The sequence below is a fragment of the Chiroxiphia lanceolata genome, chromosome 28 (assembly GCF_009829145.1).
Source record: "Chiroxiphia lanceolata isolate bChiLan1 chromosome 28, bChiLan1.pri, whole genome shotgun sequence".
In the NCBI taxonomy this organism is placed as follows: Eukaryota; Metazoa; Chordata; class Aves; order Passeriformes; family Pipridae; genus Chiroxiphia; species Chiroxiphia lanceolata.
The window spans coordinates 4,506,892-4,519,510 of record NC_045664.1 but is presented as its reverse complement, the minus strand read 5'-3'; the positions used below and the strand labels follow the sequence as shown (position 1 = coordinate 4,519,510).

At 59.1% G+C, this 12,619-nt stretch overlaps 1 protein-coding gene across 1 annotated transcript; it reads right to left on the bottom strand.

The window, feature by feature from the left end:
* Positions 1-3,897: 3,897 nt before the first annotated feature.
* ZNF703 (zinc finger protein 703) lies at positions 3,898-6,297 on the bottom strand. The gene is made up of 2 exons (XM_032712630.1): positions 6,085-6,297; positions 3,898-5,642 (listed from the first exon to the last, which is right to left on the bottom strand). The coding sequence occupies exons 1-2, from the start codon at positions 6,295-6,297 to the stop codon at positions 4,263-4,265; spliced, it is 1,593 nt and encodes a 530-aa protein (XP_032568521.1). The 3' UTR covers positions 3,898-4,262.
* Between the last annotated feature and the right edge of the window lie 6,322 nt (positions 6,298-12,619).

Genomic DNA, 12,619 nt, shown 5'->3' with positions numbered 1-12,619 from the left:
GGGTCTGTCCCTCTGGGTTGGCTCTCAGCTCACGCAGCACAAAGTGTCTCCCCGGGCAAACCCCCGATCCCGGGCTGGGTGCAGGGACGCTGGCAGGGGGACAGGAGACATCCAGACCACTCTGGCTGTGAGGACGAACACAGAGCCCATATTCTCCGGGGCTTCCACCAGTGCTCACGTGGAAAGAAAAGCCGCTTTATGCAGCCCATAAACTTCTCATCCACCCACCGTGGCTCTGCTCCGGGCTGTGCCTCTGCATCCCGACCTGACCCCTTGGCGGGCGCTGCTCTGGCCCTCGACGACGCTCTGGACTCTGAAACGCCTTGTACGTCTGTGGGCAGCCACCTCTGCATCACCTAAAAGACACCGGGGGGTTTGTGTGCAGGAGAGGAAGGAAAACAGCAAGCAAAAATAGGGCCTGGCTCTTTCATTCACGTATTTATTGGGCGGGCTGTGGTCAGCTGGGCTTCGGGCTTTACAGACGGGGATATTTATAAGGCCCGCGGAGCGGCTCGGCGTGTGCGTCCGACTCATTCCTTCCCGGCACAAGGTATAATGTTGCCTTTGTTCGGCTGCCTCCGGCACAGCGGAGCGTGCCGTGCCGTGCCGTGCCGCTCGGCCGGGCCCCTCGCAGTGCTCCCTGCTCCGGCAGCCCCGGCACGGCCCCGCTCCCTCCACACACACCGCGGCCCCGGCAACTGCCACGATAAATCAATAGGAGAGGAGAGGCTGCCAGTTAGACTAAACAAGTGCATTTGCAAGGATTGCTAACCCTCATTAATCACTCTGACAGTCCTAAAAACACATTTCCCCTTTAATGACTGTATTTGGATAATCAGAGCTTTTTCCTCGCAGCGCGGGGTGAGTGACGGCGGGCGCGACTGCGGCGAGCGCCGGCACCGGGGTCACCGGCGAGTCAAGTGCTGGAGGTCCCCGGCAGCTCGGGGTGAGCTGGAAAAGGTGCTGCTGTGCCACGGGGAAAGGAGCCACCGGCACGGCCCCAACCCTGCTGTCCCCATGCCCGACACCCACCGGTGTCCTCCCAGCCCCAGCTGGGCTTGAAAAGGCCTTTTTTCTGTCACTCCGCGTTCCCTTTAGGTGACTTTTGCCTCCTGGAGAGGTTTGAAACCTTGCACATTTTTCTGTATAAATGATGCAACACATTAATGCACAGCACATTATGAAAATGGTAATTCAAACCCATACAACTCTAAATTAAGCCATACATTATCCGACCCACTCAGCCATATATTTTGCAGAAAGACAGGATTGAATCAAATCAAACCGAAACTGTGGAGTGCAGGTTGTTAGACAGAATGATTAATAAAGTGCATCCCAGTGCTCTTATTATAAAATGAATTCCGCAATAACCTGGGCATACATTACACAGGGAGTTATTTAATATATTGGCAACGCAACCGTTCCCCAGCAGCTCCAGCCCAAGTGCCACCACTATCAGATGATACTCGCACTGTTTACATGGTCTGGCCCTGCTGCTGCAGTCTTTAGGGAGGGGAAAAAGATTCCTCAGGGAGCCTCCTGTGCAGCAGGATGCATCCAAGCAGCGTCCAGCTTGGAGGGAAGGTGCACGGGCTCGGTTTTGGAGCGGGGAGCAAGGTTTTGGAAAAAGGAGGGTTTGGGGGAGAGGGGAGACAGGGCTTTGCCATAAGGGGAGGGACGCACCCAGCAGCTCTGGGAGAGGGGGCTCTGGCAGGACAGGGGCTGTGCAGCCCCTCTCTCCCTGCCCAGGCTGCTCCACGGCTGCTGGCACGTGGCATGGCCCCAGCAGCCCGGAGACCCGGAGCTGCTGTGCCGGGCGTGCTGGTTTTGGCACCGCACTGGGCCACCGCGCTGGTTTTGGCACCGCACTGGGCCATCGCGCCTCCGGCACGTCCCGGACACTGTGGCATCGCCCTCCCGCCCCGTGGCACCGGCAGCAGCAACCAGGCCACGGCCAGGGAGAGGCACCGTGGGGCAAAAGGCCGGTGCAGGAACCTGCGACAGGCCCCGGCATTTCGGAGCCGCAGACGAGGAGCTGTGATTTATGCCAGGACGGGCGGTGCCTGAGCGAGGCCGACATGAGCGGCATCGCTGTCAGGAGTGGGGGCGACACCCGGGGAGCAGCGATGCTCCCGAGGGACACGGGGGTCTGGATAACTCCAATATGCCCCTGGAGGGGACGGTAGCACCGGAGCTGCTCTGCCCACCGCCCCGCAACATCCTGCGAACAGCCTCAGTAAAGCCCCCCTGCTCCAACCCCACTTCTGCAAAGCCCAGGCCCTCCTCCAGCAAACATCCTGCCTGGAAGGAGCGGGACCACTGCAGGCAGAGCCAGACCCCAGCCACATCCACACAGGGCAAGGGTCAGCCACAGACACCCCAAAACAGCCTTCCCCAGCCTTGAGGAGCTCGGAATGGTGCTGCCCACCCCTCCAGTGGCCAAGGGGTGACTGGCCTCCGGACCACCAGCCTCTCCCATTGCCACAGGAGACCCCAGCCAAGCCCTCCTTCCGACCACACGCCCCCAGCCGCGCTCGAGGAACGGGCAGGAAAATAGAAACCCCTTTGGCAAAAGCAGTCCCTGTTCCCAGCACGTTATTTTTCAGCTCAGAGGGCACAAAGGAATTTAAACACAGGGCATAAAGCAATATCGAGAAGGCAATTAACAGGGATTAATTGCGTGACTCACCCGAAACGCAACAGGAGTGAGGCAGAAAAAACAAAGTGGTGTGGGGCAATGGGGTTTCCACTGGGGAGTGGGGGCTCGGCCGGCGGTCCCACTGCTGGAGTAAAAGCCCTTTCCTCCTTGGGGAGTGGGATGGGCAGGTGGGTGGCAGCCTCCTGCCTGGCACAGCCTCCTGCCTGGCACAGCCCCCTGCCCGGCCGAGCCCCCCAACACAGCGGGGATGGAGCCAGACCGACGCCAGAGCCATTCATCACCCCCATCTCCTGGCACAGAGATTAAATGGGGGAACAGGACCCCCACCAGGGGCCCCCACACCGAGGTCTGGGACCCCAGTTCTACCGCAATTCCACCCCTAAAACTGCACCCCCGCTGTGCGCGGGGGGCTGCGACCACCCGCTCCCCACAGCGCCTCGGGGGCACCGGGGCTCCCGCATCGATCCCCGCTCAAACACCTTCTCGAACCTTCCCTCCGCCGCCACGCGTGGGAACACCGGGGGGCACGGACACGCGGGGAGGAAGGGGGGGGACGGAGGGGGCACAGCAGCGGCTCGGAGACCCCCCCGGAGCCCGCCCCGAGCCCCCCGGGGCCGCGCTCGGGGCTCCGGTGCTCGGTCCCGCGGGGCTCCGGTGCCCGGGACCCGCCACCACTAGATGGTGCTGAGACCCCGCGGCCCCGGGCGGACCCCCCGGGAGGGACGAGACGAGACCAGAGCGTGGGTTACAACCAAGAGCCGTTTATTAACAAAATCAGACTTACCGGGGGCTCGTCCGCCCGCCCGGGGCCGCCGGTCCTGCCGCTGCGCCCGCCGCTCCTCGAGCCCCCCGGGCTGGGGGCGTGGGGGGACACACGCGGGGTCCTGCAGCCCCACGGCGGGGCACGGCCGCGGGGGGAGCACGGCTTGAGGTGGGGAGCAACCATCGCCCAGCCGGCATCCACAGATTTCCCCCTCCCTCGGGGCCCCGGACACAGCGCAAAAAAACCCCAAAAAACACCAAAACATAAAAAAAAAAAAAAAAAAGGAAAAAAAAAGAAAAGTGAATTTAAAAAAAAATTAAAAAGGAAAAAAAAAATAAAAAAAATTTAAAAGGGAAAAAGGAAAAAATTTAAAAAAGCAAAAAATTACAAAAAAAAGAGAGTTATATCTGCAAATTACAAACGCAGAGAACAGAATTCCAGAGCGATAAACGCGGAGGGGGAGGAGGAAAACGCCTTTTTTTTTTTTTTCTTTTCCATGTGTGGCAGGAGTCATGCAAGAATTTCTCAGGGGGGAAATTAAGAAGGGGGAAGGAAAAAAAAATATTCAAAAGAAACGAGAAGGGGGGGGAAAAAAAAAATCAAAGCCCCACACCTGCAAAGTAAAGAGGGGTTGTTTTTTTTTTCTTTCTTTCTTTTCTTTTTTTTCGGGGTGGGTTTTTTTTTTTTGTTTTTTGTTTTTTTTTTTTTTTACACAGACTTTTGCATACCATTGATTCATTGGTGTATAATGCACTTATATTCCCAGCTTTAAGCTAACATACAGTAATAAATACAGAGTCCAAGGAGGGCGCGGGGGGCCGGGGCTCGGGAGCTGCGGGGTTACTGATATCCCAGTGCGGAAGCTGACGTGAGTCTTTGGCCGTAGAGCGCGTACGGGGAGTAGTAAGGTCCGGCGGCCGGCAAGGAGGGCACGGGCAGGGCGCCGGCCGTGGGCAAGTGGCTCTTGCCGTAGGGGTGGTACCTGTTTAGTCCCAAAGTGTGTGGGCTCCTCAAGGAGAGCGAGGCGGGCAACGTGTTGGGGCTCCCGGGGGTGGCAGGCGGGAGGTGGAGGTGGCAGGAGGCCGCGGAGCCCAGCCCGGAGGTAGGGTAACCCGCCAAGAGTTTCTCGGCCCCCGGCAGGGCCGTGTGGGTCCGTAGGTGGGTGAGCAGCTCCTCCGAGGTGGCAAACCTCTTGTCGCAGGGTCCGCTGGCAGACACCCAGTTGCATATGTGGGGCAGGGGGTCGTTCTGCAGCATGAAGCCGTAGGTGTAGAGGGGGTGGCCGGGCAGGCTGGGGGTGCCGCTGGAGGAGAGCGTGGTGTGCACCGAGTGCAGGGGGTGCGTGGGGTACACCAAGGGGTATCCGCTCTTCAGGCTGCCGGGGTCGTGCACGCAGCTGGAGCAGTTGCTGGAGCCCAGGTGCGAGGCGCTGTGGTAGCTCAGGCAATACGGGTCCCGGCATAATCCCTGCATGAAGGAGGGCGGCGAGGCCCCGGTGAGCGGGCTGGAGCTGGGCGGCTTGCCCGGCAGCCCCAGAGCCCCCGGCAGCTGGCTGCCCACCAGCCCCGGCTTGGTGGGGTCCAGCCCGGGCACGAACTGGGACGGGTAGCCGGCGTAGGCGCCGACGATGGAGCCGTGGTAGCCGATGCTGGAGGGCGGCAGCGGGAAGACGGAGTGGCCCGGCTTGTAGGGCGACACCGGGGCCACATGGCCGGCGGGCGGCAGGGCGGGGGGCTCCGACTTGCGGCCCGAGGGGGGCTCGCCGTGCGCCCCGGGCTCCACCGCCCCGCGCCCCAGCCCCCCGCCCGTCCCCTCGGGGCTGGGCTTGCCTCCTTCGGGCTCCTTCTTCTCCTCGGCGCCCTTGGGGTCGGGGTGCTGCGGCGAGGCCCCGCGGGAGCCGCCGGGCGAGGCGGCGCCGTGCGGGGGGAACGGCGGGCACGCGGCGCTGGGCACCCGAAAGCCGGCCTTGTCCGCGCCGCCGCCGTCCTTGCGCGGCTCCGCGCCGCCCTTCGAGTAGGGCTTAAAGCTGGACTTGTCCTCGGCGGGCGCGTCCCCGCTGCCCGGCGGCTTCAGCGCGGCGGGGCGGGCGGTGGGCTCCTTCTCGGCGGCGGGCGCGGCGGCGGCCACGGCGTTCAGCTTGGAGGAGGGCGGCGGGTCGGGCTTCCCGATCTGCGAGCAGGTCTGGGCCAGCAGCGCCAGCGGGCTCTTCTTGGCGTCCAGCTGCGGGCGGAGCGGAGCCGGTCAGGGGGGACCCCGACGGCGCCCCCGCACCCGCCTCGCCCCCCACCCCCCGAAACCCCGGGGCCGGGCCCGGCGCCGAGCCAGGGCGCGGGGATGGGGGGGACGGGGCGGGGGGACGCGCCCGGCCGGGGAGAAGGACCGGGTGGGAAGCGGGGGGGGGGGAACGAGGCTGAGGCTGCGGCTGCGGCGGCGGGGAGGGCAGGAGCGGGGTCCGCCGGGCAGGGCAGAGTCCGGCCGGAGAACCGGGAGCGCCGAGCCGGGGGAGCCGGGCTGGGAAGAACCCGGCCGGGAGAACCGAGAGCGCCGAGCCGGGAAGAGCCGGGAGCGCCGGCCCGGGAAGAGCCCGGCCGGGAGAACCGGGAGCGCCGGGCGGGGGGAGCCGGGGGGTCCGAGCCGCGGTCGGGGGGCGGCGGGCACTGACCTCGATGGGGCTGACGGGCGTGGAGGAGAGCGGCTGGAGGTACTCGGGGTGCAGGAGGTGGCCGCCGTGGGCGCTGAGCATCTTCAGGACGCGGATGGGCAGCCGGCTGGCCTGGCGCAGCGGGTCGGCGGGGGGCGGCCGGGGCGACGGGGCGGCCGCGGCTCCGCGGCTCGGCGGGGTCCTCGGCCGGGGCCCGCCGGGAGCGCCGCTCATTTGGGGCGGGGGAAGGGGGGGGGTGCCCGGGCTCCGCGGGGCCGGGCCGGGCCGGGCGGGCGGCGGAGCGGCGGCGGCGGCGGCCCCGGCGAGACGAAGCCCTTCCCCGGCCCCACCGACACGTCAAATAGCCCCGATGGCGGCCGCGCTCCGAGGGGGCCGGCGCCGCGCACCAATCCGCGCCCGGCCGGGCCCCCGGGGCGGGGAGAGCCGCCGGTGGGGGGGGCGAGCCGCCGCTGCTCCGCCGCCACCGCCCCGCGCCGCCGCGCGGGGGAGAACCGCGGCACCGGCCCGAGCGCAGCCCGGCGGCTGCGGGGCTCGGCGGGCACGGCACCGCACGGCACGGCACGGCATGGCCTGGCACGGCGCGGCACTGCTGGCACAGCTCGGCGTGGCATGGCATGATTGGCACTGCTAGCGCACCTTCCCATGGCATGGCATGGCATGATTGGCACTGCTAGCACACCTTACTAGGGCATGGCATGGCTCTACTGGCACAGCTTGGTGTGGCATGGCATGATTGACACTGCTAGCACACCTTACCATGGCATGGCATGGCTCTGCTGGCACAGCTTGGCATGGCTGACATGGCATGGCAAGGCTTGGCACTGCTAGCACACCTTACCATGGCATGGCATGGCATGATTGGCACTGCTAGCACACCTTACCAGGGCATGGCAGGGCTCTGCTGGCACGGCTTGGTGTGGCACGGCTCGGAGGGCTTGTCATGGCACTGCTGGCACACCTTGGCATGGCTGACATGGCATGGCATGGCTTGGCACTGCTAGCACAACTTAGCGTGGCATGGCTCAGCTGCCATGGCGTGGTGCCACAAACACACCTTGTAACAACATCACAGAGCACAGCTGGAATGGCATGACAGTGCTGTCCTGGCTTGGCTTGGCATGGCACAGCACGGCTCAGCTGACATGGCACTGCTGGCACAGCTTAGAATGGCACAGCATGGCTCATGTAGTGTGGCACTGCTGGCATGGCATGGTTTGCCTGCCATGGCATGGCTTAGTTAAGATCAGCCTGGCACAGCTTGGCATGGCACAGCTCAGCACCCCTTCTGCAACGGCTCCAGCACCCAAACCTGCACCCAGTGCCTGTGCCCTGTGCCCTGTGACCCAACCCTGCACCCAGCAGCTGTACCCTGTCCTTTCCCAGTGCCCTCCAGTGGGGGCTGTTCTTAACTCAGGACCCTCACAAAGTGGCAACTCCCTTATGAACCTACAACACTCCTTTTTTTTCCAGGCATTTTCTCCTTTCTGTGGTTTGCCAAGTCTTAAAAATCTTCCTGTGCCAGTGCAGGCCAATGTGTAACTAATAAACTTCCAACAGTTAACTTCCTATTTCTAGTTACCTTGTCCAGACATCTTTGAATTAGTTCTACAAACCCCTGGGGCTCCACTCATAGGGGGCTGAGGATCCCCCATCCCACCTAGCTCAGCCAGGCTCTATCCATGAGGAGCCGAGGCACCTGGATAAATCCTGGAGCTTTTCCAAGTGATGTCCCACCTGTGGGACTGTGGGATCCTGCTGGGGCAGGAGCTGCTCCCCTGGTTCTCCTGGGCTTCAGGTGGAGCTGGTGGGAGAATGGGAGGCTTGGGGAGAGATGTGCAATGGGATGGGCATGTGGAGTCACAGGAGAAAATCCTGGGAGCCAGGACTGGGTGAGAACTGAGAACCTTTCACCTGGAGAAAGGTGATGTGGGGCTGGGTGCCCGTTCCAGCCCCACCTCTACCCTCCCTGGGTTTGGGTTTCAGGCCTCTCCTGCCCACCTGGTGAGGAAGAAGAGAAAGAAGGGGAGAGACAGGCACCTCTAATAAATCATATTGACTCCTGACAGATGCTTTATGTTCCAACAATGTTCCTATTATTAAGTTCATGTGGCCACCCCTCTCCAAGCCCGCTGCTCCGAGTTCTGGGAAAAAAGGCTTTGCTGGATTTCCCCAGCGAGCGCTGGCATTGCCCTGGCACAGCCCCACACTGAGTCCCGCTTCTCCAACCACTATCAATCACTCCCAGGGTCGGGCCTGTCAATTTTCCCTCTTTGTGAGGTTTTCTTCTTCTCTTTCCCCCCCCCCCTTCCCAAAGCTGACCGCAAGATTGATTCAATCCGGACAGCGGGATGTAAGCGGAGAGGCGCTGCCGCTCAAAAGAGCCATTCAAGGAAGGAGGAAACAGAAAAAAAAACACCCTTTCCTCAAAGTCACTGGAGTTGTTTGCCAACAACAACACGGCCCTAACAGAGCAACCCAAAATCAGGTGGGACAAGTGCTTAGGGCAGCGGCGATGCCGCCACGGACACCAGAGCGGAGCGAGGGCATGGAGCAGAGACACCTCCAGGTTTGTCCTTCCCCAGACCCCGGGTCATTCCCAAGGCCTGATCCTGCCCTGGTGCTGGCACAGAGAGACCTTTTCTGGATCAGCTTGTGTTTGCTGGATCAGCTTCTTCAAAGGGACCTTGTGGATAATGATGAATCCTGCTCCGTGCCGATGCCCTTCCTGGTTAGATCCTTGCCTGTAAAATCCACGTGGGGCCTGTTATTATTAAAGAGAACAGAAACCAGAGGGGAGAAAATTAAAATTCCCTGTTCCGTGCCCTGTTCTGCTCCATGACAAGCCCCTCTCTGCTCAGAGATTGCACAAGGGTTGTTCAAATAAGAGCAGTGAGACCCTTGCCCAGTAAAAATAACACTGGCACCAAAGGAAAAGCAAAATATTTGGAATAGAAGCAAAGCCAAAGAAGACCAGAAGCCTCGGGGAGTGCTTTCAGCGATGACTGATGATGTTTTCGTCCCTAAGCAGGACTTGCCCCACCTGGGCTGCCGTTAAAGAGGTTTGATTTTGCCAAGGACGTGTTCCTGGTGCAGAGCCCTGAAGGTGCCCGTGGGCTCTGAGGTCTTTGAGAGCTGAGTAGCGAGGCTGGGGAACAGGGAATTGAGTTTTTCTCTAAGTTCAAGATCTTCCAGTAACTTGGGATGACTCCGAGCAGGGCTTTTGGGTGACACACAGTGGGGGTGCCTCTCACTCCATGGGCCCTTCCCACCTCGTCCCACTGGCTCTGAGGGGGCAGAAGGGTGCGTTCCAGAGGAAGGGTCACACCAGGGGTTTGTGGAGAGTGAGGAAAAGCCAACTGGAAAACGAGTGTTGTGCAGGGAGGGCTGGAAACCCCCGCAGTCCCAGCCCTGCCTGTGCAGAAGCCTGCCCTCAGTGACGGACAGGATGGCACTCTGGACTTCCAGGAATTTGCTTTCCGAGGCATCATTACACAAACCACACAGAAACGAGAACTGCACCAAAATAAAGTGCTTTTCCTGGGGAGTCCAGGGCGTTTCTTTACCCACCTGCTCTGCAGCTGGGATCAGTGCAGGAATGTACTTGTGGCTCTGTGCTTTTATTCTCCATTTTCCTCTGCCCTTGAGTGGAAAAATCCAATGTGTTCTGGTGTTGCTGGCACACAGAAGTTGTTCTTGGTGTTGGGAATTTTCTGTCCCATGGCACCGGCATCCCGAGTGCCAGTGGGTGCAGGACAGGCAGGGAGGAGAGAGGAATCCGAGCTCTGCAACCTGCCTGGCAAATTGTGGTGGGATAGGATAAGACACGAATTTAAATCGCTGTAACTCCCCTCTGCTGTGCTCTGACTCTGGAATAAATCTTTCCTGTTTCAGTGCTGCTGGATGTGGTTTAAGGGAAAATGGGACAGGTGGGGTTGGGGGGAGTGGGGGGGACAGCTTTGAGGGGTGGGTGGGCACCATCTCCCACCTCAGCAGGCAGCTGAGGGGATGTCTGCATGAGGGACAGGGCAGAGGGGCAGCCTGGGCACTGCAGGTCCCCGGATGGGTCCCATGGAAGTCTTGGGGGGGTGTCAGGGGATGGCTCCGGCTGCTGCTGCAGGAGGGGGATCCAGGACACTTCCTAAATCCAAGCGTTTATCTGTGCCTCGGTGCTTGTTGTGCACCTGCCATCTCACAGGTGAATCCCCCCCTGCCCACCCCTCAGCCCCTCCAGCTGCTCCGTGGAAGCAAAACCTTCGGAGTCAGCGTTTTCCCTGCCCGGCTCCATCCCGGAGTCCCTCCGCTCCTCACGCCAGCCCAGGCCTCGCTTTTAGCTGCAGAACAAGTGCATAAAAATGATCTTATTTATTACAGGAGACATGTTTTAAAACAACTGACAAAATTGCAAGATGTAAAACGACAAGCAAGTGCTTTTTCTTTTTTAAGCCCGTATAGACTCCTGGCAATGATAAAAATAGTGTTTTCTTTTTTAAAGTTGGAATTAATCTTTCTTTCCAAAGCAATCATGTAGCAGGAAAAGCAGGAAGACACTCGGATATTAACTGATACTCGCTGGTGATGGTTAGTTATGGAATGGCCGGGACTCGCTTCCCTCTGCAGAGCCATTAATGTTAGGAACATTAAAGCGAAAAAAAAAAAAGGTGAAGGTTTTTTTTTTTCCCCTTCCCCTATTCCCTTGATGTGTGACTAACAGCTGCTTTTCTGTGTGACAAATCAGTGGGGTCTTCCTGTTGTTGATGTAATGAAGCTGTTTCCTGGTGGGAAATTCTGCGGGATGAATTGCAGGAGGGGGAGGAGAACATCCCACACCTACTGAGGGGCTTTGGAGGGTGGGAGGGAGCTCCGGGGATCAGGGCAGGCAGTGGGGCTGGCTGGGGGGGTCACAGCCACTTAACTGAGGCATTTTGGGGGGTTTTCCTGTTAATCCCCATGTTTCTGTTCGCTGCCATCAGGGTGAGGGTCCTCCCAGCCATGGGTTGTTGGCAGGACAGTTTGGGGTGTTCTCTCTGCTGACCCCCATCTTAGCATCAGAGAGCTGTGCCAAGCAGCCAAGCTCACGTGCCTCAGTTTCCCCCTCTCTAAAACAGGGGGGAGAGGGGGTGATGGTGACCCTCCATCTCCATCACTATTGGCCCTGCTTGTTGCTCTGGTACCCCCCAAAATCGCTGTGGGGACACCGGGGTTTCCCTGAGCTGGCACCACTCAAGGGCTTTGGGAGATCGGCCTGGGTGGGTTCATTTAGTCCTCAGACACCCACCAAAAAAAAAAATAAAAAATCACCTTTACCCCCGGCTTCCTTTTTTAATTTGCTGGTGTTAGTTAATTAAACCATGAAAATTTAACCAACTTAATTTCTATAATACCAGGGCCGGAGCCTCAAACCCTTCGGTGCAGCTCATCTCGCACGTTCGTCACAGAAAATGTTTGGAGCAACTCTAATAAAAATGAAAAAGGCTGTAAATCAAGTTTAATTTATTCATTTTCTGTATGGTATGAAAGCACGCCAAAATCAGATTATTTATGAGCCCTTCATAACAATAGGCATTTTTATTGGTTGCAAATGACAAAAGGGGTTCTCAGAGGGATTTTTTTCTTCTTTTAAATTTTTTGAATACCTTTTCAGAAACATTTATTTTTTGGACTCTATGATCTCAAAGAAAAATATTTAATCATTGATACAGTAAAAATAATTTATATTTTGATACTGAAAAACACATCAGTCTTTAAAACATAAATAGATAGAGCTAATCCAGCCCAAAGGCTTGGGTGAATGGCACCCCACAGGTTAGAGGAAAAGGCTGTGATTTATACCCACATCCTTAAATTTCCCATTAAGAGCATAATCCCCCATAAGTCTTTCACAAAATGTCTGAGCCACCGGGGTTTGTTTTTGCTTTTGTTTTTCCAGACCTGTTTTTGGTCGGTGGGTGCACACGTGCTCTGCACACACGGTCACACACGTGTACCCCTGCACTTGCCTCAAGGTGACTTTCTTTGCCCATCCAAGGCTAATTCACAAAATCTTGGTGACTCCCTGCGAGAAGACCTGCCAGGTGGGGCAGGTAACCCACCCTGATATCCAAAATCACCCATAAACCAGCTCTTGGTTGGCTCTGCCTCCACTTTCCAGCTCATTCAAACCATTGAAGTCCATTTTGTGGCACAGCTCGGCCCAGAGGTGGGTTTGGTGATGGGCACGTGCCACAGAGCCAGGGCAGGTACTCACTGAGCACCTGGACCAGCCTGGGATGCTCCTGTTGGTGTCAGGGTGGTCCCCTCTGAGGCTGCCACCCCGCTGGCTCTGGGGATGGCAGTGAGGTCCCGTGGGTGCACCAGACCCCCCAGACCTGCAAGGAGCCTGTGGCAACCAGAGGGCAAAGCCCCTCCTCTTCTTTAGGAGGGGAATTACCCAGAGCAACCCCAAAGCCCCGGGGCCTGAGGAAGAGGTGGAGGAAGGGCAGCCCAGGGACGAGACAGGGTGCAAGGGGCAGCATCTCCATGGGTGGGGACAGCGCTG

Bases quoted from the DNA above. Each gene is read 5' to 3' on its own strand.
- ZNF703 (XM_032712630.1), bottom strand. From the start codon at position 6,297: ATGAGCGGCGCTCCCGGCGGGCCCCGGCCGAGGACCCCGCCGAGCCGC. The intron at 5,643-6,084 runs GTCAGTGCCCGC...CTCCGCCCGCAG, and splicing joins CGCCCGTCAGCCCCATCGAG to CTGGACGCCAAGAAGAGCCC.